Raw genomic sequence first — 25648 nt, 5'->3', positions numbered from 1 at the left:
ATGGCAGCTGTGGAGGCCAAACCATACTAACAAGCCCAAACTAGTGCAAGAACCAAAGAGATTACGAGGTGCATTGGTGTTTTCATGAAAGAAAAAAAAGAATACGATACGGAAACAAATCTATGCTATATTTTCTGAACTGAATACACAAACTTTTGTCAAAGGAAAAAATGGGTCCCTGGAACACTGTTCAGAGTTAGAAAGCTACCAGGAGAGGTACGGTTTCACTGTTGCGGGCCCACCACCACAACTTAGCATTTTATCAGTGTTACAGGGACCAAATTTTCCTCTGAGGACAGTTTGTGTATGGAGTTATGAACATATATCACAGAATCTGTACACTTCTCCAACTTTCCCATTTCTGTACCAAAACTCCATAGTGCACCTTTAATACCTAAAAATGAGAAAAACAGGATTTTACAAAGTCTAGCAAATTTTATTGAAAATTTAAACAGATTTGTCGTATTGAAATAATATTTCATACTATTAAGTAATTTATTAGTTGAAGAACTTGAGCAGTAATTACAGCCACATGTCTTTTGGGGTATGACGTGAAAAACTTTGCAGCGCTTGATTGAGGGTCCAGTAAGCCTGCCAATCCACATAAGCTCTGTCAGGTCAAAGTCTGACCAGAATGTATTAAGTAGATTTTTCAGTATAATATTTCCTAATATTCCAAACCATAACCCAAGACCTATTTGCTGAAAAAACAATCTCACACCTTGAAGCATGTAACTGTTATGCAGGGGTTGTGCAGTGCCTAGTCTCCTCCAGATATGAGTCTTAGAATTGAGGTAATACTCAGTTTGATGTGGGTTCCATCAGATCAGGAATCTTGTTTTTTTTCCCTTAAACATGCTGCTATTAGGTCTCATGTAAGTTTTGAGGCATTTTCTTATAAAGACAGGTATGTGCCTTTTCAGATGATACGTATTTTAGGTGTTGAAACATGTCAAAGATAATCAAGAGAAATGGTAGAGGTTTGAGATATTTCTAGTTTAATAGCAGAAGTCTGAATAATTATGTCATTTTGATGTTTATCTATATTCTAATAAACCCTGTTCTCTGTTTGGTGTTATATATAATTGACTGCAGATTGATGGATATTTTTTGATTGAGCAGTCCAATTGGTCATAAAAAATACAAAGTTGACACTTAGAAATATATATTTTTTTCCTGTTCTCTGTCTTATTGATATAGCCTCTTTCACGCTGTAACATTTCTTCCAGGCAAAAGCAAGTGGGAAAAAACTCCAGAAAGTCACTCTAACAGTTTCTCCACGGGGAATCATTCTTTATGACAGTGCCTCCAACCAGCTGATAGAAAATATCTCCATTTACAGGTAACTACCCCTCTTTGGACTGTTTATAATTCCAACATATTCTGTTTCGCACGTGGCTCGAGTTATGAAATACTCTCACCCCTAGCTTGTCCTGATCACCTGCAGTATAACAAACGTTATTTTCACATCTATCACTGAATGGATGTGATTGTAAGATGCTGTGGTATGGCAAGACAGTCTGAAGTGTTCCTCTGTGTTTTTGTGTTTGTTAAAGTACTTTCTCCCTTATGTAGCACACAGTCTATCAGAGTATGTCCCGTCATTTTTTAACTCTCTCGGGAAACCTACAACAACTGCATTTCTGAGCATCACACAAACACACACCCATTCTGTCTGGTAAATGCCTAGTGATCTCACCTGTCTGCTAAAGCCTTCTTAAAGCTGCCTTCCATTCATTGGCCTTGAGCTTATGAGCCAAGTCTGAATAACTTCAGTCAGAGTCTACATTCCCCCATCATTTTTCCAAGCATGAATATGCTTCTATTGAATCATTTTTACTAAAAGTTGGCAGGTTTGGTTCAAAATCTTAACTGTTAAGAACTTTTTTTTTTTTTTTTTTTTTTTTTAAATACATTTTGACTATCAAGGTGTTTTGGCTATAAGGTAAAATAACTTTACTGGTTTACAGTGAGTGAGTCAGGCCCCTTTTACATACAAACAACAAGACAGGACAAAACATGTTGAGTTGTCAGTTTACCTTGGGAGGTTCTTCATTTTTTAGAGAACCGTTTCATTCTTCTCTCCAGCTCAATTTCGCAATGCTTGTCAATAAATAACTGTTCCGTTTAAATAATAAGGATGATATTGAAGTATACAGCATTCATCCACCTGAAGAAATCTGCTCTCTACAGTTCAGTTAAGAGGAGCAAAGTAAAAGTTGTTTCTATGGGCTATGACCTCTCCCTCCCTAGACATCTGCTAAGAAGATAGATTACCAATAAAATTAATGTATTGGCCTGCACATCCAATTTCCCAAGCGCCCTCACTCCAAAAATCATTTACCTGTAAATCTCGGCTTTAATGGGGAGACCTCAGCTATGATTCTGAAGCCCCTCAAATCTTCTCTTCCGTTGCTTTTATTAATTTGTTGTGGCACATCGCCCAGTCATTAGTTAACCAAGTGTGACTAATGCCATAATGTTTTTGTCAGTTAAGATCGTCACAGGGTCAGATCAGACAATCACAGAGCCATAAATTCATGCCTTGACAACATACTAGTCTACGGTGGTACCAGACCAATCTTCACAAACGACATGATGACTTTGGGACCAAGAGGGTCTGGTCTAGATAACAACCGGAAAGAAGACTGTACACATTAAAGAAAAGATTGTTGCCAGAGCTCGCAACTTTTCTTCTGTCTCATGGTTTCCGTCTCGTAGCACCAACGTGCTCTTATTGGTCAACATTACATCTGTGACAGAACACATCGTAGAAGGCAGAAAGAAAAATCAAACGTGCTTAGACCTTCTGTTGGGAGGTTGGGAGGTGTCCCAGATGTGACCTCGTTCACAATGATACACTGCACAAGATGAGACTAAGAAGACATCTCAGTGCAGTAGATGACCTTCTTCACCACAACAGGACTGAACAATGCACCTTTGTCTGCATCAGTTGTAAAATGTACCTCACAGGGGGCAGGCCCTATCTTAAAGCTACTTACAACAGTGCATGCCAAGGTTTTTAAACAGGGGCCCAGTGAAAGTGTGATGTTATTTGAATAGCAAAGAGGCACACAATCCCTTTGACAACGAAGCACCGAAGTCCAATGCACACATGACTTTCAAAGCATTCATTCATCATGGTACCTGCATGCAGCAGGGGTGTGTTTTTGATCTCTTGCAGAGTGATGACTGAAATGTAGTGGGTATTAAGAATACCAGGGATTTTTTTTTCTGGAACAGCCGGGAGAAATCCTAGATTGAACAATTTAAATCAGATTGCAGGACTAGCTTAAGGGCTTAGTGCAGATGAAGTTGCATGATGGCCCCACTTGATCTGTGAAGGCTCTATATATCAGAGAGTTTTTATTAAAGTCCCTGCGTCTGTGTGTGTGTGTGTGTGTGTGTGTGTGTGTGTGTGTGTGTGTGTTTTTTTTTTAGAATATCATATTGTACAGCGGACAAGATGCATGACAAAGTGTTTGCCTACATTGTCCAGAGCCAACACAATGAGACCCTGGAGTGCCATGCCTTCCTCTGTACAAAGAGAAAAATGGTAAGATAATGAATTGTGCAATATGTCTCTCAGACACCCACTGTGTGAACAGATAGGCTTTTCCCCCTAATTAGTTCAATCTGTAAGTAGACACAACGAATGTGATGCCAGCTTAATCCTAATATTAGACATAATGTTCACTGCATGTTCTTGTTAAGAGATCTAAACACTCTTAACTCTGTCTGCTGCTGTAAGTACGAAAGCGACAGCAATGAGCAAATTAGTAGTTAGCAGCCTTAGGATCAGCAACAAGGGGGAAGAGGTAACCTATCTCTGTCCAAAGGTGACACATTTCTGCTTTTTGCATCAATAAGGTTATTTTGTTTAAAAAAAAATTGAGTCTTCTTTTTTAATTTGTGCAAAGTTGTGTTTGACTATCCTTGGCTCGGAGCAGTGACTGCCACGAGTATCTGCTTGTTGGCTGGTTGGGCCAGGAAATATTAATGCTCGTGTTCGTGATCCATTCATTCATTCAAAGAATTCACAAGTTGTTGTTTTTACGTATTTATTTTTGTATAGAATAACCACACAAGATACCTCTATTTAAGTGAATTTCCCTAAATCTTGCATTACTTTTAATACAATTGGAAACATGAATAAATGCAATGCACATGCATTAGTTCTTCATGCAGAATACAGACTCTTATTGGTGTAGAATTCTGCATTCGTGTCATTGATTTAGCTTTTGCTCCCGGCAATCTGTAGAAGGCCCTTTTATGCTGATACTGTCTGTTGAAAAGAGACCTGAGAAATACTGCACCAACCACTTTGAGTCTCGCTTTACTTGCAGTATGCATATATCCAAGTATTTAGTCAGGAGAAAGACGAGGAGTGAGAACATAAAGGGTGGGGAGGCTGTCATCCCTCTCTTACATTCTCTTGATCCCTGGAGGTTTGAAGAACTAGTGAGCCACTCCCTCTTCCTTCCCCTCACTAATTTAGTTGTGGCCAAAAGGCCACGTATCCTCCAAGTTACATAAACAACATGTCATTGAGCTTTCTTTTTCTCTTCCTCCTGTACAAGTTTCTAGGAATTAACTCTTGTGTTGATGGTCATTTCCTGTTTTCATCGTGGTCATAGTGCCTTGATTTCCTGGAGTTTCCCTTCATTGGATGAGATGCTTATGAGTGATATTCACCTTCCTTCTATTCTTTAATGTTGTCTCCCTGTTTTAATATTATCCTTCTCTTTGTTTCACAACAGGCCCAGGCAGTAACCCTGACAGTGGCTCAGGCTTTCAGAGTGGCATTTGAATTCTGGCAGGCTGCCAAGGAAGGTACGCATGGTCACCTCTGACAACATTAAGTGTGACAAATGCATGAAAATGTAACTTCCATCTTTTTCCCGTGTTGTTTTTGTCTCTATTTTCTGTATACATCCTTTATCTTCCCTCTTGGAGGGCATACAATGATCCTGTCTCTCATGTACTATCCACACAACATGGACACATACATCTTCTTGTGTCTTCATGGTTTTGGCCTTGACTGTTCATTTGATATATCGGAGATGCAGCTATACAGTCACTACACAGTTCAACATGTAGCTCGGTTTCTTTGTTTTTGGTTTAGTTCTGTTCTGACGGCCAGGACTGTTGGAGTGTGATTTGGTATTCCATTCTTTGGAGTTTAAGGCTATGATTACAGGAACAGAAAGGGGTTAAGAATAAAAGCTATCTGCTCTCATGCAGGTGTCAGATAGTGGCTGCATGTGACAGAAATCGGTAGCTTATTGTTTGTAAAGTTACAACTTGCTGTAGTCTGTTGCTGTAAACTTGGCCTAACTCTGAGTGATTCCATTTGAAGACATGTCAAACAATCTTTGCAGACAGTCATTTTTTTATATACTGTTTTTTCTCTTCCTTGTCATTTTATTCAACGCCGAAACTGAAATGTCCCCACAGCACTGATTTGAAAGGAGCTTTTTCATACTGCTCACTCTCCTCACTGCTCGCCATGTAAAATTAATGTGTAATCTGACACCAGTTTTGTCAGCTTCCCCCAACTTCAGCCCATATTGATTGAACATTAACCTAGGGGGAAGCGGTTTCCTTATCCGAGGGCATGGCACACACAAACAGACCCAATTTAGTCGTGTACTGCTTACCTGGATTCCCCTTCCCAACAAACAGAGATAGCCTCACATTGTGAGGCGCATCCATGAGCAACCAACTCAAGAAGATTTCAGGGGTAGTCTGCCTGAAATGTTAAGAAAATGTTCAGGAGTGCATATGTGAAAATGGCTCTAGAGAGAGCAACCTGTTTGAGGCTGGTGATGTCTTTTTATTTTAGTCAACTCAGTCATGGTTAGAGACACATTTAGGTATGGGTAGTAATTTGGCTGAGAATGGGACAGAGGTGGGCTGAATAGAGTCAATCTTCTCTAGTTCCTTTGAGTAGAGCCTTCTATAGATTGCGGTCTCACAAAAGAGCCATAATGATGTTCCGCCATCATTTTGTCTTTTTACTTACAGATTGCACCTGCAACGGTGCATTATAGTTATCTGTGTGGATCATCATTGCATTAAGATGTTGCGGAATTGCTAGAGGCATGGCATGTAAAGGCCCAGCTGTGTATATGCACACACACACACACACACACACACACACACACAGCGCTGTTCTGCCTCGCCTGCTCTGATGTTGTACATAGCCAGCACGTTCCAACAACTTCTACCCACCATGCTGCCTCTGTTTGTTAAACATTGCATGTTATGTCCAACATAACGTAGGCTATCTGTAAGCACCCAAATGTTTAGCAGCTTCGGATTTCCCCTTGATATTTTTATCTTTACTGCAAAAAACATTATTTTATTATTCCTCACTAGACATTTATATTTTTCTGATTCATGACATTTATATTTTTCTGATTCATGTCGAAAGTATAAGGCAACTGACCTTTAAAAAAAGTTAGAATATTAGGCTACACTGAGAAGAGAAGCAGATGGGGCATGTTCAGGCACCGCTGTGGACAAGCAGCACCCGATCTGCGTGTTGAGCAAGGATAGTCCCACACATTCTTTTGTACAGCTCAGCAGAATATGCGTGTAATTTACTGCATGTATGACTCAATCCTAATTGAGAAATTCTTGTCTCGTAATATTGGTCTCATCTAAATCAGCCCCTCCCACCCTTCTTTCATCTTTCCATGTGTTTTGCGTTGTAAGCATTCTTTGAATTCTGTGATTATCCATTGTTGCTGTTTGTTTTGTTTTGCACCTGGCACCTTGCTCCCCATCTGCCCCCTGTCTAGTTCAATTTTTTCCTTCTCCTAAATCCCTAACCCAAATCACACGTCTGTTTAATATAATGAGGGAGACAGGCTGGGAAGCAGAGAGAGAAAAGGAAGGGGGTAGGGATAAGGATAGGGGGCAACAGAGCATGAAAGGCAGGGTAGAGAGGGATGTTGAGATGGGGAGTGTGTAAAGAAAAAGGAAAATTATTGCGCACGTGTCAGTTGGAGCTCAACCCTCTGACGGATTCAGTGTCAGTGCCATCGATCCTGTCTTTCGTGAAGGCGAGCTTATTTATTCAGTCCTTTAGAGACACATTTGCACTGCATGAAAATTCTGTCAGCCCGTTTTATTTACCACAGACTCTAACATATTTTTAGTTTTAATGTGGTGTTAAGGAATGCTTTTTAATGTTGTCACATTTCCAATTTGGGGCTTGTTTGTTTTTCCCAAGATCAACGCCAAAGGCTCCTTGGCTTATTCCTCTTCATTTGGATGTTTGTGTTTTTGAGTTGAATATTAAATCTGCTGCAACACTTTGCTCTTTCCTCTCTTTTACTTTTCACCTCCGCTCAACTTCATTTTCTAGATGGGCACAGTAGTCTTTTTAATTTGTAGAACTGTTTTCCTTTGGGTTAGTAAAAATGTCACCGATGAAAGAAAACTGATCTCTAGGTGATAGGGGGTTACCAAGGGGGAGAGAAAAACATATTTTTCCTAAAGAAGTAGTGGTTTTCTCTTGCCAAAGAAAATCCTTTCATTAAAGTTAAAACATCCCCAGGAGGATCAGGGCAGGAAAAGGGGTATAAACTGTATGTCTATCTAGTTTACTGTTTCTTCCAAACTCTTCTCCACCACCCACAGTGGTTCTCCAGTCCCCCCCCCCCCCCCCCCCACATTCCTGACCTACATTCCTCTGTATATTGCAGCTCAGATCAGTGTTCATAGATTATGCACTGTAAACATTAGAGCTGACTTTGAAATGGCATATCAGTAAGTTTCCTTCATGCTTAGGAGTTTAATACTTGAGTAAGATTGTGAACAGCACACTGGAAAGGCAATTGGGGACATCAGGTTGCATTGGGAAATCCTTCTAACGCAGCGATCACTAAGCTACACAGACTCATGGGAAATGGCAGGTGTCTCTTTTAAAAACAAGGATGATGATGAAATAAAAACAACTAATGTGGATAGAAAGAGATTGGCATTCATTCTCCTGTAACAGTATTGTCAGCTTGAGCTACAGTGTGTCCTTACAGTGTTATACTTTATTGTAAGCTGGGAAATGCACCTCCTGTTAGAGCCTCCATAGGCTTGAAGCCATGAATTTGGTTGCACACCAAATTGTTGTTTCTGCGTCATGTTTTACATGAATAATCTTAGCTGGTAGATTATATACTATTACGCAAATATTTATAATATTGTGGTCTTCTCTGCACTTTGATTTGTCTGAAATTCCTACAACTGTAATTACATTACATCACTTGTAGTTCATTTCTACATTCTTACTGCTTTGTTGCTTTGTGTAATGTGAAATAGTCTCTCTCCTATTCTTTGCTCCAAGTCAGTGTAGAAGTGCTTAAGTCCTTGGGCATCTTTCTGTGCAATCACTAGGAGTGATTCTGAAATGCTAAAAACCTACGTGCTCTTGACCTTCTCTAGTCTATGCTGGGTTTAAAGTAGCTCTGTTGATTGTCTTCTTAATGCACAAAGCCTTTGTCAGTTGTCTTTAATGTCTCAGCTGGCAGATAGCTTGAGTAATAACTTCAACTTATATAACATATTGCTAAACAAAAATCAGATGTGTGGTTAGTGAAACATTTTGTACCCACTTTCTCTGTAGTTAGAAAAGTAAACACTTCATATAGATTTGCACTGCAAGGGCATTGACCCAGTAGTTAAGTCACCACTATCATAGTGAGCTTCTCTTTTCTAACTGCCCTGCTTTTCCCTCTTTTTTTTGCCTTTTGCTTTCTTGTGTCATTCACGATGTAGACAAAGAGAAGCGGGTGAAGTCCAGCTCAGAGGGAGAAGGTACTGGCAACTCTCAGTCAGACAGTTCTACCAGTCTGGGAAGCCTAAAGGGAAGAGGTAAGTTGTGTCACCACCCACCCCATCCCGCATTTCCTCTGAAACCAAGTAATCGTTGCCCGTTTAGAGGACCAATGAGTACTTAGCTGCTTGTCAAATGTTTGCTCATATAGAGGCCGAAGACCAGCTGACAACAATTTCCATGCTCTATCATTACAATTAACAGAAAATAACATTATTAGGTTTTTTTATTTAACTGTCCCCATTACATTTTACAATGAAAGAGAGCTTATCATATCATGGACAAAGTCCAATCCTGTTTGTGTCATGAAGCACAATTACAGCCCTGTTTGTGTAAAAATCATAAAAGCTGCCTAATTTTTCTGTGACCCCATTGTGCGATCAGATTTAATAAGATTCCAGGACTTGAAAGCTGTGTCAGGCATTCTTAACATGTTCTAGATATGAATTGGGCAAGACAACCTTAAGACATTATTTGTTTCATGAACGGTCCACAGCTTAAGGTGCACTGAGTTGAGGACCTTTCTGTTGCCAGTAGCTCAATGGTAATACACTTATTCCTCACAGCATGTCTTGTGCATGCCTCTTTCTTTTCACATTATGTACTCCTAAAACCTCATGACACTAAATACTGGAATCTGTTTGGGACACAGGCCGTCATTTTTCACTGACATACATCTGAAAACATGAGCTTTATACTGAGAGTCCTGCTTTGACCAGCTATGTGGCCTCAAGCCAGACAGGGATCTCTCTAAATCTGTTCTGACACTTTATTTTGGCTTTAGCTCTGAATGTGTCGTGTTTTCTGTCGACACGGGTTTTAAGGATAATCCTTACTGAGAAGATGTAACAAAGTAGGACTTGAAAATGGATTCTGTGAAAAGAGAGGCTCTTAAACATTATCCCACTGGCAATGCAGTTTGTTTGACTGTCAGTGGAATGTGTTCCTGTAAAGCAGTTTGCCATTATTAAAAAGCAATGTAACACCTTGTGCCTCTTGAAACAGGCTGTACTTTTCTCCGCTATGTTCTGAACCCAGCCCTAAAGCAGTGATATGGGGCAGCAATGCTTTGATGCTGTCAGGTGCTTCCATTTATGTACCCTTCACTCTTCCAGATCAAATTGAATGCTGAGTCAGAAGGACTCTTGGTATCAGTGGTGTAGTCAGAGGAGTCAGCTTTATTCATGAGACATGATACCTTCAACTCTTTTCCGGCACCAGACCCCTTACAGTGGCTGAAAGATGTAGTTGCAATGTCCTCCTGTGTGACTGTCTGGTTGTTTGTGGAACTTCCCTTCCGGAGACTGAACAGTCTTCTCCTGTTCACAGGGTGTTATGTGGGGCTGCTGCTAAAGATTATAGTCATTTTTTGATATTTACAGCCAATTTTTCACTACTCCTAAGGTCAAATAAATAGAGAGACTGGTCCTCACAATTTTCTAGATTCATTACATTTCATATGCTTTAACCTAAAAATAGTAGAAGTTTTACTTGAATATTAATGCAACAAATAATTGGTTATGAAATAGTTGATCGTTTTTATTTTGCTCAACTGATTATTGATCAAAACTTTCAGCCTGTGCACATATTTGCTAAAAGACTAGACAGAAATCAGTGTTGACACACATTGATGCACATTAATCATCAGGCATTATGAGCTAATCCCATTACGATTGGTAGTGGTGTCACTAATGTATGCTATGTAAGTCAGAGGGATATTTAATGCTCCCTTATCACCAATTGACAATCCAAAGATGTCTGAAGTGGTAAGATACATTAGAGGCTTATTAATTTAAAGTGACAAGCAAATGTATCTTCATTACCACACTGATTACTGTGGGTTAGGAAGCGCATCTAGAGGTGAAGGATCTAGAGGGAAGGTTGCATTGAATTGGAATGCATTATATGTACTTTTTTAAAAAGCATATTCTTGTTTTGTATTACAGAGGTAGCCACGGGAACACTTCTGGATTTGGCAGAGGGAGCCAATGTCGCACTGTCTAACTCAGGAACACAACAGAGTGAATCAGATCCTTTTATGGTGCATAATCACTCAACAGAGAACAACAATACTGTATGGGTAAGACAAGAGTCAGACTGGTTAGTAGGTTTAAGCTGGGAAGAGATAATGTCAGTAGGAACAATGATTAATTAGCCAAAGTGCCTGTTGAAGCACTATACTGGGATCTGCAGTTTTACACTTGCAACACAGGTAGACAATAGCCCATTGAACAGAACTGGCCTAATCAATGGTCACAAAACGCAAGAGAGTGTGGGACTGCATGTAGCCTAGATTACCCTTGAAAGACCAATGGAAGCATAAGAAAAGTAGCAAGAGTTGGTCATGTGTATGAGTCTCATGATTAAGTACACTAATCTAAACCTGATCTCTAACCTTTATGTTTATGTTCTGTGTGGCAGGAGTTGGAGGACGGCCTGGACGAAGCTTTCTCAAGGTGATAACTGGGGTTGATTTGGGTTCTCCTCACAGCTCAGGCTCTGCTAAACATGTTTAACCCTTTGTTCTAGAAATAACCAGCTGTGGTCTCTGCTGCTCTCCTAATATGCTCTGCGTTCTCTCTTGCTCTGGTGTACTCCCGACAGCAAGAGCTCAGGGCTCAGTTTACAGGCCAGCACAGCCAACACCCATCCTGAGTCGTGCTGTTTTTATAGGCTCGGTGTAAATCCTTCTCAGGACCACTGACTGTTTTCTTATGAATTCAGATATCATGTGTTTACCAATGGGTGCTGCTAAGATTTACATGTCTTCATATTTAAATGACAGACCCAGTTGAAAATAAAGAACAGAAACTTTATTCATCGCCAAGGGGAAATAAGAAATGTCTATTCAGGCATGCTACACACAACAGCACAAACACACACACGCACAATTAGGATCTTATTGGTATGCATTAATGGAGAGATGTCATATTTTTCGATACATAATAATACTACAACAAGACCACAAATGAGTTGGGGAAAAATATAGGAAGAAAAGCTCAAGGAAGAAAAAGCACACAGTCCACTAATATTCAGAGTCCAGGTTGAAAGGAAGGTCTATTACTATGCTGAATGGAAATCATTTAACTGTCAAACTTATCAGAATGGAGCCGGGGTCATCTGAGATAAATGTTTAAATTTAGGATGCATCAGCAGCAGATATGTTATGCTGAGACTGCTGTAAGGTTTCACAGTGCTACCATTTATAGCTGTTTATTTTTGACCATGGTAGACTCAATCAACATTTTGAATGTATTTATTTACTTTGACTCAGCTTTTTATACCCTTTGCTAATTCAAGCTTGTTATTCTCTCACTGTCATTTATGGATTGGGAGAATGGGCTGCATTGTCCCTGTAATTAAGAGCTGAGATGGCATTTTCAGCCTTTTGATCAGGTGATTATTAGTCTGCGCTCACTGTAATTACACCCAAACTCAGTTAATCCCCCCTACATCTTTGATGAGGATGCTCCCAGCAGAGATGCATCTGCATGTATATATCAATATTTGAAATTCATGGACCCGAGGGCTAGGCTGATGTATTTTTTCACTATGAGCGGATTATACTGGTCAAGTTAAAAAAAAAAAAAAAAAAAAAAAAAAAGAGAGAGACAATTCAAGACAGTTGGTGGTTCTGCGTATGAGAATATTAGAGAATAATGGGGTTTGTATTGTCTTCACTATACTTGAAATATTGTGTTTGGCTCATACATGGATGAATGAGGATGTGTATCCTGTAAATAAAAATAATGTGGCATATTTACTGTGCCTTCTAGATTAGACATACATAGATTATACATTTGATCAAAGTGCTCTGTGAGTAAATATCACAAGCATCATGGCCTCTTTTACCTCCCAACATAGGAGGTTAGAGGCTAGAGATCATGTAACAGAGTTGTGGTCAGGAAAAAAGAACACTCTTATAGCAACACTAAATGTTTGATATACATATACATATATTTGTGAGATACAAATTGGCTGGCCCCTTCTATCTAATAAATATTCATATATGTATGAGACATTTAAATCACTTTCTATTGTTTACCAAGAACTGGGCTGTTTGCTATGGATAAATGCATGTTAAATCATTGGTTTTGCATTTTGAGAGACTGTGCTGCCATCTGCTGGTGATGGTTTGCTAATCTCTTTAACTAAATGTAAAAGCCTCAAAATGCTTGTTGTTAAAAGTGAGAGAAAGAGGCCAGTATACACTTTGCATCTGTTTCCTGTCTTGTAAAGAATTGGAACCATTATCTAAGTATGGTTAACCCTGATGTTTTTGCAGGAGCATTGGTCAACTTGTGCTCAAAATGTGTACCTTAGGGGCCACATCAATGTATTTTCATTTTATTAAAAGGCTGTTCAGAATAGTTTCAAGTGAAGTTGTTCCCTGACTTGTGATGTTTCCTTTGCACCCCCAGCCGCAGTCTGGATAGCTTTGAATCTTACTCAGGTAACAATGTCATTCACTGGATCTAGTGACTTCCACCTCATTGTCCCTATTCTAAACCAATTATTCAAACCTCCCATCTGTCTGAGTATCAGTGTTCAACCAGACTGATAAGCTCATTCAAATTTTATTTTCACAGCTTGATCCATCCAAGAGCATCATAAGGTTCACTGCCACAGAGCCCAATGTAGTCTGCCATTGTTGTCATGTCTTCATTACAAATGTTTTGTGTCTCTAACTCATATCCACACTGGATGAGAGGTGTCACAGGTGAATGAGAAGGGTGGGTGTACACAGTAGCTCATGTGTGTTTGAATGGTATTTTGTGTGTTTTTTATGGTTCTCACATCTGTTCTTGCCATTGATTCAGGAAGGGAATCATTGTATCCAGTTACAGTACATTGGGATTTTCTTTGCATATGTCACTGTGTTTATGAGTTATATCTTTGTCCAAACATTCTGTGATCACTCTACCTAACATTGTTTTTAATGTAATAAATTGCCATTAACAGTTAGAGTCAATTTGATGATCATCCTGGATTCATAATAGCAGTTGCAAATTAAATCTCTCTTCCTCTAATTCTACAGACTCGCTGAGTCTCGCACTAACCCCCAGGTCCTGGACATTGGGGTAAACCCTCTGGATTTCAACACTGAAGAGTGCCTGTCCCCAGGCAAATGGGACCAAGACGAAGCAGACTTTGCTGCACATAAAGAAGACACTTTGGGGTTTTAATGTGAAGCCACTGCCAAGAAGGAAAATCAGGGAAAAATCAGGAGAAATGGTGGTAAAACATGAGTGGAAACTGAAGTTACAAAACAGAAACTTGTGACATCAGTAGGATTTCCCACCTATTCCGGGCTGCCAAGTCCTCAGAGTGGGGCGGACTAGAGGGTTTTTGATGCTTCGGCATCTACATGACCAGAGAAGGACAATACGAGCAGGGTGCTAACAGAACAGGCCAAAGCAATACAAACCAATTTATCCCTGAAAAATGCAGTCATTTAATGTTTGTTACAGTCAGTGTATTACTACCTTTGTTTGTCAGTTTACCAATTTGTAATTTGTACCTGTTTGTAGTTTGTTTGCGGTATGGTTTGGGTGCGTGTTGATGTGAATGTACAGTATAAATGTACAAATGAGAAATGTGAGTTTATTATGGAACAGTTGAGTCATTAAGGTAAAGGTCTGTAAGGATGCTGTCACATATTTGATTTACAGAGATGAAGACAGGTTACTGGATCAGAGGGAAACTCGCTGGTGAAGGCAACCAATATACCAGTTCCAGTATTTAGCAAAATAATGTTACTATCTATCAGCTTCAAGGATTCAGCCTTTTGTTGGCTACACAAGCTTTAATAATAATGTGTATGTGTTGGTCACAGAGTGATTGTGTGGGAAAGTGGATGATAATAAAATGACAATCTTAATTTTTTTAATAATGCAAAATCTATTTTTGCACCAAGCCTTCATCCATTTAAAAGCACACATTTCATTGTAAGGGAAATGAATTTTCAGTAAGCATTATTACGAAAGCAGACAAATTATTCAGGCTTCTATACAGTACCCCTCAAGTCAAAGGGGATGGTTGTGCTCATTGGGCACTTTGCTACTGTAAGTTTGTTAATACTGTTTACAACATTAACTTTGCTAGGTAACTAGATTTTCCATGGATGGTTCCCAGTGTTATTTTTGGCATCTTTTTATGTATGAATTTAATTTAAATCATTAATTACACAAATTTTAATAAAAGTCCAAAAGTTTGTGTGTGATGTTTGTATTAAGAATTGCACCACATTTGTCTTGACAGGGTTAATACTCATATCTGAGAGCATTTTTACCTTTTCAGAAAGAGCAACATTTCATAGTTAAAAGCAGTTTACTTATGAAAAACTTGATATGCTCATTACATGTCGGAATGCATTATATCATTGCAAAATTACTAAAAACAATATTTAAATGACCTATCCCTTTTCTTAAGAGTTGATGTCTTCCCCAGTTTTAAGAGTCATAAAGGGCACACCCTTGGCTGATGTAATTACATTTACATAATAAGCCATCTTGCCAGTGAATTCTAGGACAAGGTGGTAACATGCTGTTGCTCAACACGTCCCTGGGCAGGTGATGGCAACAGCAAAATACAAATCAACCAGTCACACACACACACACACACATTTCATAAGAGAGAAGAAAGACAGAACAATTTTCAGATATTAAAACATTATGTACAAGTTTCCCTGAGAGATGTAAAAGGTTGTCGAGGTGACACATTAATGCTGACAAGACTGATTACTTAAAATCCATTTTTTGACTTTGCGGGTGAAAGTGCAGAAGTTTGTGCAAAGTTTAAGACTAGTTGGAAGACTATTCCATTCTTTAATGGCTTTAAAAGAAAAAACAGATTGTGCTAAAGCGGAGCCACGTTTAGGAATACTGCATCACTTCATATAATGTCTACTGATGTATAATACTGCATTAGTAGACATTTATTGTTAAAAGAGGAACAATTAGTTACAAGTTAAAATTTTGAGTTGTGTTTTTGTCATTTAGGAGATTACAATTAAAAGAGCGTTAGATGATCAATGTCTGTCTGATTTAAAGTTAAACCCAAATGCATAGATAGCAAGATCTACCATTGAAGAGAGTTTTCCAGAACATGTCAAGAACACGATGAGTCACATAAAGTGAAGGGTCCTCTCTCACCACTGGGGGGAACTGTAAACCTGTAGAAGACAGAGTGTGTGTTCTGGCTCTAAGATTTGTCAGTTTCTATAGGGCCATATTGAAGTTTGTTTTCATACATCTTTTTGAACATGTCAGCTTGCGTTGCTTACTGAAACTCAAAGATAAGTGCTTGCTGAAGCTTAGTGTCATTGTTTGACATTGTCAAAAAAATGTATGACTCTTCCAGGTGCTGCTTTCACCCTGGGTGCAGCTTGTGATTGAGCTCACTTTTGTCCACTCACCAATCAAGGCCTGAGTAAAGGGCAGTAGAGAGGAGGCAGTCCTTTGACATCTGGCTGCATGCATGTGACCTATAGCACTAGTGTTAATTCCTTGAAGGAAAGGTCTTTTTTACTGTCCTTTTAGTTGTTTTGTGTATCGTTAGCTAATGTGTTTTATATCCTCTTTTTTTGTTTGTTTAAGCTTTTGTGTTTTGTGAGTTTGTTTAAATATTACCAATTCTTAGATCCGTGTCCTCTATTTTGCTACACATTAAAAATCTTACAACCAAATTCAACGGCGACATACTTGATCCATCCGACGAAGTGGATACATTGTTGCCATCATCACTCATGAAAGCTGATGAACATGGAGGTCAGCATAACAGGAACATATTGGCAGCACACGTGTTGACCCCTAATCTCTATTAACACCTATTGCACTTTAATGTGCACTGTTACTGTTTACAGTGAGTGTGGGTTTTTCTAATAAAGCTGTTGCCTACAAGAAGCATCCACCTTCAGTGACATTTTGTTTTGTGAAGTATGGGGAACATTATTAAATACATTTACAAGCAAATTGTCAGTAAGGCAAAGTCCTAAAAAATCTATTCCTGTGTGCTAAGTCAGCAATAATATCTTATGTAAAGGCTTTTCCATGATTGATGCCAAAAATGTACATAATTGCAAAAGATCCAAACAGTCATCTATCATTGTTTTGTTTTTTGAGCTACGTTATTTTGTTATAATCACACATCTGCAGTACATGCTTTCTTTGGCTGCTCATTATATGTGATAGGCAATGCTGTAATTATATCTTGGTATGCTGACACTGGGCCATGTTCAAATCATTATGCAAACTAATTGGCAAAGATGGAAAAGATGAAAATGATCAGAGTTGACACATATGTTTGTTTTCTTTCACTCTGATAAAGCAGAGAACATTGCTTCAAAGTTTAGTCGTGTCAGTCCAGAGGAATAATGTAGAAAATACAATTATTTATTCATAGGGTAGTTTGGCTACAGACAATCAGTGGAAGCACAAGATGGTGCTTACGATCTATTTCATGCTGTTTTCTCCAACCTCTGAAGGTTTTAGACATGATTACCAGGACGATGGGGGGAAGCCAAATCATACAACCTGTCCAACATGTTCTGGAAAGGCTTAAAATGAATATGAATCACTAGAACTCCTCAAAAAACAATAGGAATTTAAATTACCAAACGTATTTATATTGTTAATAACTTCTAGGCTATGAATCCTCTAATTAAGCTAATGGTAAAAAAAAAAAAAAAAAGTAACAAAGAAACAAACATAGACTATTTATAGCCTACCTACTAATCCAATTTTATTGTTAACAAAGGACAAAAAAAAGAAAGTAAAAAAGATTTGACCATCATCATTCTGTTGTTTAGTCAGACCAGTTTGATGTTTTTTGAATAGGGGGTAGTTAATATTGTTATTTAGGGGGAAATGGGTCAATGACGTTAACTCAGGCGTAGTAAATAGCTGATCTAATAATGACTAAAGTTTTGTCATAAAAGTATAAAAAGTGCAGTAAACCGTGACACTGACCTTTACTGTCACGTCAGTCTGCAGAGACTCACCGTGTTGACTCACAGTGTTGATCAGGTCTCATCGTGTCATCAGCAGCTTGTTGCTTCAGTCCGCTGTTCATCTCTGAAGGTGAGTTTGTAATTCTGTCGGATGCAGAAATCCGTCGGCTGGCCTAAACATATCTGTTTTACATCGTAGAGTTTATATTTTGTAAATTTTAATTTGTGTTCGTGAAGCTAAACTCAGGACAACGTGCAGCTACTGCTAGCACAAAACCCCGCGGAGTCTCTACCTTTCAAAACTACAACAAACAAAACAAAGTCTGTACAACTGTTGACAATTATCAAGGTTAACATATTTACTAAGTTTATTGACCAGATTCACAGAGTGCAACAACATGTTTTCCACCACTGCACTAATTCAAATGTTGTAGCTATCGTAAGCTACATGCTAAGTCAGGTTTGTACCGCCCACCAACCACAAGTTAACAGACACGTCGTGTTTCCAGCTGCACAGCTTCTTCTGAAGGATGAGGTCCTGTTGATGGAAAATACAAAATAATGTGTTGGAGTTCATCTAAACAGGCCTTTGCTGACTGATATTTAAAAAATAACATCTAATAACATCTCTCTCCACGCAGCATTTTTGTTTAACATTACAACATAACCAGCAGAAACAGGACAATTTCTAATGTCATTTATATTACATGATGTGTGCATTTAGAAGTTAATAATCTGAATGTAATTATTATTTCTTTATTATTAACCTGACCTGGCCAAGAGGTCAGCAGCACATGTCATAAGAAAAGTTAAAATGAAGTGACAGTATAGATTAACAACACAGTGTTTTCAATAAAAAGAAAGTGTGGGAGCTGTGACACAACAATTTAAGATTTTAAAAACACAGGCACTGTTCAATGGTCTCACGCTGTCTGTCCCTCAAGATAGAACGGAAAGCTCCAAGTGGAATAAGTTCAGGGAGTTTTAGTTCAGTCTGTAGAGTAGTCCATGCCGAGCGGGCAGCAAAGCTGAAAGCTTTTTTTCCTGATTCAGTCCTTACCCGAGGAACAGAGAGAACGCAAGGCATAGCGACTGCTTGTCCTCCACAATCATTTCTGCAGATTATGGTAAAGCTGAACCCACCAGAAAAACAAAGTGTATTTGGTTCTTCCTGATGGGGTTTCACACTGTCACTATCACACTTACCAAAACTGCATTTTTTGATAAGTTGTAATGTGTGACGAAACAGAAGTTTAATTTTGGACTTATTCTCCAGAAGTGTTGTTGGTGAATAACATTTTACAAATCATGATTATTTCCACTTGCCATCAATCATATGGAATCTTTAATAACTGTCAGAATAAAGAGAATTCATTTTTATTTCCATATCAAGCAGCCCACATTTCTATATCATAAGACTGAAGTTTGTTTTAGTCAAATTTAGATGAATTGAATTAATTATTGATGTCTCCACGGAAAGTTTCTTTGAACATTGTGATATCAACTGAAGAATACGAAATATAGATTAATAAAATAACCAAATCAAGCTATAATGTTTGATCCCCAAATAAATGCAGTGAGGGTCCTTTGTCACTATACCTATGCATTTTAAAATGTGAGCATGTGTTATCTAGTAAAAATTTCTTTGGACTCCTAAAAACCCAACTCTTTTTGTCATTTTCCATGAGAAGGACTATGCTTATGATTGTCTACTCTGTTTCAGGATCTGGGCCTTTGGGGTTTTTGAATTTCCATTTGAAGAGGTGGTGGACCTTGCACCTTTACAGTTCATGGTGAGTAAGAGCATAACCATTTTTAAAAATTGGACTAATGTCTTCAGTTTGAGGGGGAAAATCTAAATTATCATTACACCAAGAAAGCCTTTGTGTCAACTGGTTGGTAATGATTTTGTTCAGAAATGTTGCACTCAATGGCTGTTTTCGAAACCGCGTACTACATACTACTATCTAAATCAGTATATACTGTATACTGTATACTGAGTTCAACAGTAGTATGACTGCCAGTCGTCGGTTATTTTGCAGTATGCTTGGCACGGTTAAACTGGTTTTCCTCAGCTGTGAATAATATGTAGTAATAGAGCAAGCCAAGGACCCTGTAACTGCAGCTGCTTGTCCAGCTGTGGCACATGCACTGTACAGTCTAAAAAGCAGGAAAATCCGAGGTGGTAAGACTTATAAATATATGAAGAAGTCATATTTGTTATTGGTTCATAATGTGACAAGATATTCAGTCACCGCCACCGACGAGTTCAAACAGCTGCGCTCCGGCATTTTGATCTCTGACCTGGCACTTTGCATTGTGGGAGACAGTACGTGAGGTAGACTGGTCCGATGCATACTGTACATTTTTCCCGAATCAGTATAACATCCTGGTATTTTTGGCATACTGCAGATCTCGCAGTTGTTCGCATACTGCATCCTGCATTTTGGCCAAAGCAGTATGTACTAGTAGTATAGTATGTGGTTTCGAAAACAGCCAATGTTTTAATAATTTTTGAAAAGCATGTAACGCAACATGTTATATTATAATAAAATTAAAATTACTTTTTTTAAAAGCCCACTTGTAGAATATTTTATACATTTTGACACACTTGTTGCATATGTTTTCTGTTTTGGCGTAGTTAAGCCTTAGTGTCATCTGTGGCATTTTAACCTAGGTGGCTATTTATGGAACTTTTCACAAGAATTGCAATATGATGCTATTTGGGAATATTAATTTACCGGTAATTAGTGTATCACTTACGATATTCAATTATTACTTGGAATGAGATGCTCTTATACCTAAATTATTGTCACTTTTTAAAGATGTTCCTATATCATTATCATAATTTCAAAAGCTGATTCGGATAATAGACCAAAAGTACTGATATCACGAAACAGACTTTTGATTTGAAATACTTTCTCTTTGGCTGTTTGCTTTGAAAATAAAACAACTTTTTTTGATTTTTACTTTTTTTCAGCAGACATGGAAGAAAAAGACAACAAGAAGAACTCAATTTTCAATAGGCTCAGTCCTGCAACATGTGAACACTTGAAACCTCTTTCTGTGTATTCAATGATGATTTCTTGTGAGCAAAAGGCTAATCTGCATCCAATAGCAAAGTTTTCCAATCCATTCATCAATTTCAAAATTGAGGTATTGAATAATTGTCCGAAAAAACGGAAAGTCGATGATTCTGTTCCTGACAGCGGTTATGAGACTCCGGCAAAAAGGGCATTCAGTCCAAAGGATTTGTCTCCTGACCTCGGATGTTTCATGGACTTTAACACACCCCCTGCAAGACAGGATTCTTTGTCCCCTTTTGCCACTTCTAAGCCTGCATTGCTAGATAGGACCCAATCCGTTAGTAGTGAAAGAAAAGAAACTGTGAGCTCTCAGCTACATGTGGAATGTGGATCCTCAATAGAGCCATGGAGTAGTGAGGTGTCTGTACCACATGGTTTAAAAAGTGAGGAAGTGCTCTTAAATCCTGCACCTGACTTTGACTGTGATGTTGATGACATCTTGTGCCTAAATCCCTTTGGTACTTCTAGTTCTGGGCGAAATTGTGAGAAAGTTGAGAGCTGCAAATTTGCAGGTAGATTCACATTTGAAAAAAAGCCAGTCTTAAACCCCTCTGTGGTACACAGTCAAAACATGGAAAGAGGAGATTGGCAGGTGGAGGAAGACAAAGAGGAGCATATTAAAAACATGGTTCTGAATGTTAAAGATGTAGAAGAGGACAAGGGTTATTCCTCTGTGTCCTTCATAAAGGACCACGAAATGGGGAAGAACCTCTCTCAACTGCCATTGGCAACATCTAGCCATCCGATCAGGGTGGATACTGTTAAGCAACCAGAGGATGAGATCCAGCCTGGAAGTTCACCTGAGCAGGGTTCTCAAAAACAAGCTGCACTATCTGGACAGGTTATTTCCTTCACAGCAAAGGATTTGTGTCCAGTTGTGTATGGGTCACAGTTAGAGTCTATGCACTCTCCTGTAGAGACTTTGGAAGGAGATGTTGAAGATTTCTGGAATATTGGTCCTCCCAGATTTGAGTCATCTCTATGTCAGAAAGTCTCAGAGAAGTTGGATGATGGTGTTGAGCAGGTGTCAGAGAATTTGCAGCGAGATGTTACAGAGACAATCCATGAACGCCAGGCTCCACTAAGTATAGAGGAGACCACATTGGACACCAGTTATGAAACCACCTTACCCCTAGTAAAGGTAAGGTGTATCACCCTGTGAAATGGAGAATATGGTCCTAAACAGTATAAAGTGGGCAAACTGTTCTAAATCTCTGACCTCTTTCCTTTTCAAGGTTAAATCAGTTGTGGTTGCTGCCATTCATCCCACCTCCAACGGCAAACTAGCATCCCGTCCTGAGCTGAACAGGAACAGAGGTTTTCAACCTACAAGATGTATCAATAGTGCCAGGAATCTAAGGTACTGTAGTGGCCTTTGTCACCTCTAGAGGGAGTAGTATGTCAAATACAGTGTAGGAGTTTGAGCCATGGTTCATTGGTTGTGCCTTCCTATCCTAGCTAATGCTTATGATTTTACCCGTCTGCCTTTCTGTAATCATTATTCATATGCCAATAGCTTGTTTTTATTGTAATCATAGATTTCATTTTTACTGAATTTAGTTAAGATTGCTTGTATGGAGTTATTGCCCTTTTTCAGGCCGGTGATCTCAAAAAGGGAGGTGGACTGGGAGCATGAAAAACAGTTATATATCCATTCTGTGACCAGACACATGAATGAGAAACCACATGGAGGTCCAGGTAAGGTCCTGAGCTCTACCAGAAACACCAGAAAAGGTCACAAAAATTGACTTAAAGGCTTCGACATCACAATGCAATGCATAGATGCACCACTTATGACATACTTTATGTGACAACAGGGCTGAATTTCATCACATTTCAAGACAATCAATCAAATTTTTGTCAATACGTAACACTAAACTTTTTGCTCATGTGTCACGTTTTGTGACAGCATCAATATTCATGTATTTTATAATATCTGTTTTATAAAGCATTCTTTCTATTTCCTTGAGATGAATGACCTTAAGTCTTAATACTTTTTTTCCTCCACCTATTAAAAAAAATGTCCCACATTGTCACATTCTGTTGTCTTTTTAAAAATCTGTATTTAAAAAAATAATCCTATTTGTATTTCCTTAAGATGTAGTGATGGAACTGCAGAACCTGATGACACATGTAGCTGACCAGACTCCAGGCAACTATGGAAGACAGTGGCAGCATCCCTCGGATCTCACACACAGGTATATCATTTTCATTTGGTTTTCGGTTGAGCTTTTCTGATACCAATGGCAGTATCAGAAAAGTCTCAGAAAAAGCCTAAATGTTTTCTTTATCTGCAAATATGTTGACTTGTCTGCTAATCTGATGCTGTTACTTGTTTATTTTAAAAGTTGTAGTAACTTGTGTTTACTGTGTCCAGTGAACACAATGAACATTGCAGAGAATTTGACTGTAGACAAGCTTTCCAGAAAGTCAAGCTCTCCTCAACACAAACTAACACCATAACTTAAACTAGAAAAAAACCCATTTCCAATCAGTATCCTTGTAAGAGACATTTCATCTCCATACATATTTGTTATTTCAGCCTTGATATATAAAATATATATATATATATATGTGTATGTCAGAATTGCAAATTCAGGCATCAGTACTGGAATTTGAAGGAAAAAAAATACCATATCAAAAAAAAAATAATGTTTTCATTTTGCAGTAAAGGAGATTGTAATGTGTGGCTCCAAACTTGTGCTTTCTTTCAGAAACTACAAACAACGCTTCGGAAATGGGATGTCAAAAATGCCCCTTAATCAATGGCAGGCAAAGAACTGTCCAAGACACAAGCGCTTCAACAAGGTCCCGAAAATCTTTGAAAGGAGTCCGTTTCCCTAAATAAGGAGTTTTGGGAAGGCTTCCCCGCACTTACAGTTCTTACCTTAAAAAAGATTTAAAAGCTGGACTGTTCAGGAACTAACTGAAAAAAAATTAATATTCTATTGGTTAAAAGGTGTTTTTGTTTTAATATTTGTACTGAATTCGTAGTTTGTGTTTGTTTTCCTATGTACATAAATGCATGTCCCTGTATGTTAAAGTTACTGCATGTTTTAAGTGTTTGGATGTTTTGAGAATGGTGTATAGGTGTCTTGCCTTTTTACTGTATTTCATACGGTCGGTTTTATTGACAATTTAAGTTATTTTGTTATTGTGCTGCCTGCAGTATTGTATTTTCTATGGTGCAAAGGTAAAACTTGCACTGACCTGTTTGGTACCTGCTTCATCTCTGTGCGCTTTATTCTGGGTCTATAAAGCAGCATTTAAGTGATGTGCACAAGAAGAGTCGACAGAAGTAACCCTAGAGAACCCACGCACATCGAACTTAATCAGCATGTGTCCAGTCCTTTAAATAATGCACACTTTTTAAGTAATCCTGTCTGTACAGATAGTGGGTAAGCCTGGCCAGCCATCCAGAAGGCAGTTGTGTGGGTGTCAGTGAAGGCCTCGTGTCACATGCTGTGCGAATGTAAGGCACGTGTATAGCTGAGCAACCACAGCACTTCTCTTTACCTTCAAACAATGGTTCCCCCTCCAGAGTTGAGAGCAGGGTAGCAGCAAAGAGGATGCTTCACAGTTCACAGTGCACCATTTAAAAACAAAGCACTTTAAAGGCCATTGCATGTCAGCTTGCATAAAAAGTATAATATGAGACTTCCATCAGATCCAAGTTATTTGTTTTGTTTTTCAAGGTAGGTCTCATTGAGTTCTGAGATATTACAGATTCGGGCACATATTGCTAACTTGACAGTAAATAATGTGGCCTGAAACCATGTTGCTTGGCTGAGTTTTTGGAGTTTGGTTTTCTTTCTCCATTCTTGCCTATTAACAGTAGGATGGCCACAAACCAACAGTTGAAGTTGAAAGTTTGAGTTTTACGTGCCTGTTGACCTGGTTTCTGTTAGTTGTTTGATGGTTTGACATCACTTCAGATACATGTGCTCAATTAAGATGAAAAGCAGAGTTTTGTGGAAAATATGTCATTTTATTTTACGCATACACAAGTAAGCATACACCATATTCTTCATTATTGAAGTTGTGTAACCTTGTGCATAATAGATAAACCATGCTAGCCCTCATAAAGCAATGACTAAAGTACACTTCATACAAGGAATATAAACATGAGCACTAATAAAGCAGTTGATTTTCTAAACCATGCTTCTTTGTTATCTCATTTTTATTCTGTATTTAGAGAAACCACAATGAAGAAGGCTGTCTTTGTTATATCAATGGCATGATTAAGTACTCTTACAAAATAGGGCCTCCACAATGTGCAAGTTGTTTTTTTTACTGCCCAGTTTCTCATCACAATATGGTCCATTGCTGCTACCAACATACAGTATTTTTAGGCATTGTATCACACGTACAGTAGTGTGAGAATTGATCGTAGGCCTCTGGTACTGAAATAAATCCTAAGTGAGTTATGAAAAAGGTTTTCCATCACAGGGCTCAAGTGGAATGTTGAATTCAAACAGCCATCACCATAAGTTGCATGTTATTAAGAAGAAAGTTATTTGTCTTGCTTCTTCATGTGTCTATTAAACTAGCTTTAACCAGAAATACCAACCGAGACTTGATATTCCGTGAACAACATGAATCCAAATCGGCTTGTTTCTTACACAAGTTCCATGTGTGATTGACTAAAAATTCACTCTACTCCACCTGATGGCACAAAATGGGCGAGCTAAGATACCCAGATTAGTATCATTGCCGTATTCACTAACATGTAAGACCTCTGGGTAGTTGATTTGTAGGGTCGAACCCAATATG

General features: G+C 38.6%; 2 protein-coding genes across 6 annotated transcripts in view; both read left to right on the top strand.

The window, feature by feature from the left end:
* ldlrap1b (low density lipoprotein receptor adaptor protein 1b) overlaps nt 1-15055 on the top strand; it is a 29883-nt gene extending 14828 nt beyond the window's left edge. Inside the window, exons 3-10 of one of the 4 annotated variants that reach the window (XM_061062457.1) lie at nt 1230-1342; nt 3442-3556; nt 4761-4833; nt 8782-8877; nt 10786-10880; nt 11261-11295; nt 13261-13292; nt 13878-15055. In XM_061062457.1, the coding sequence (XP_060918440.1) occupies nt 1230-1342; nt 3442-3556; nt 4761-4833; nt 8782-8877; nt 10786-10880; nt 11261-11295; nt 13261-13292; nt 13878-13924 (606 nt within the window). In that variant the 3' untranslated portion in view covers nt 13925-15055. Of the gene's footprint in view, nt 1-1229; nt 1343-3441; nt 3557-4760; nt 4834-8781; nt 8878-10785; nt 10920-11260; nt 11296-13260; nt 13293-13877 lie in introns of all 4 variants that reach the window. The other 3 variants (XM_061062456.1, XM_061062455.1, XM_061062454.1) reach the window with 3 other exon arrangements.
* A 4455-nt stretch (nt 15056-19510) lies between these two features.
* Nucleotides 19511-25517, top strand: LOC132993207 (S100P-binding protein-like). 2 transcript variants are annotated; one of them, XM_061062904.1, is made up of 6 exons: nt 19511-19582; nt 20770-22016; nt 22111-22235; nt 22473-22573; nt 22974-23073; nt 23590-25517. In XM_061062904.1, the coding sequence occupies exons 2-6, from the start codon at nt 20775-20777 to the stop codon at nt 23717-23719; spliced, it is 1698 nt and encodes a 565-aa protein (XP_060918887.1). In that variant the 5' UTR covers nt 19511-19582; nt 20770-20774; the 3' UTR covers nt 23720-25517. The 2 variants fall into 2 exon arrangements, with proteins under 2 accessions (XP_060918887.1, XP_060918888.1); XM_061062905.1 differs by having other exon boundaries at nt 19524-19582; nt 20773-22016.
* Nucleotides 25518-25648: the final 131 nt, after the last annotated feature.

Source organism: Labrus mixtus, chromosome 18 (genome assembly GCF_963584025.1).
Source record: "Labrus mixtus chromosome 18, fLabMix1.1, whole genome shotgun sequence".
Lineage (NCBI taxonomy): Eukaryota > Metazoa > Chordata > Actinopteri > Labriformes > Labridae > Labrus > Labrus mixtus.
Note: the sequence above shows the minus strand (reverse complement) of the source record. Positions and strands in the feature narration are given on the sequence as shown.

What these genes read in the sequence shown, in the direction of transcription:
- LOC132993207 (XM_061062904.1), top strand. Translation starts at nt 20,775, where the DNA reads ATGGAAGAAAAAGACAACAAGAAGAACTCAATTTTCAATAGGCTCAGT. An exon ending in CCACCTTACCCCTAGTAAAG is followed by an intron (nt 22,017 to 22,110) that starts GTAAGGTGTATC and finishes TTCCTTTTCAAG; the next exon opens with GTTAAATCAGTTGTGGTTGC. An exon ending in GAAACCACATGGAGGTCCAG is followed by an intron (nt 22,574 to 22,973) that starts GTAAGGTCCTGA and finishes TATTTCCTTAAG; the next exon opens with ATGTAGTGATGGAACTGCAG.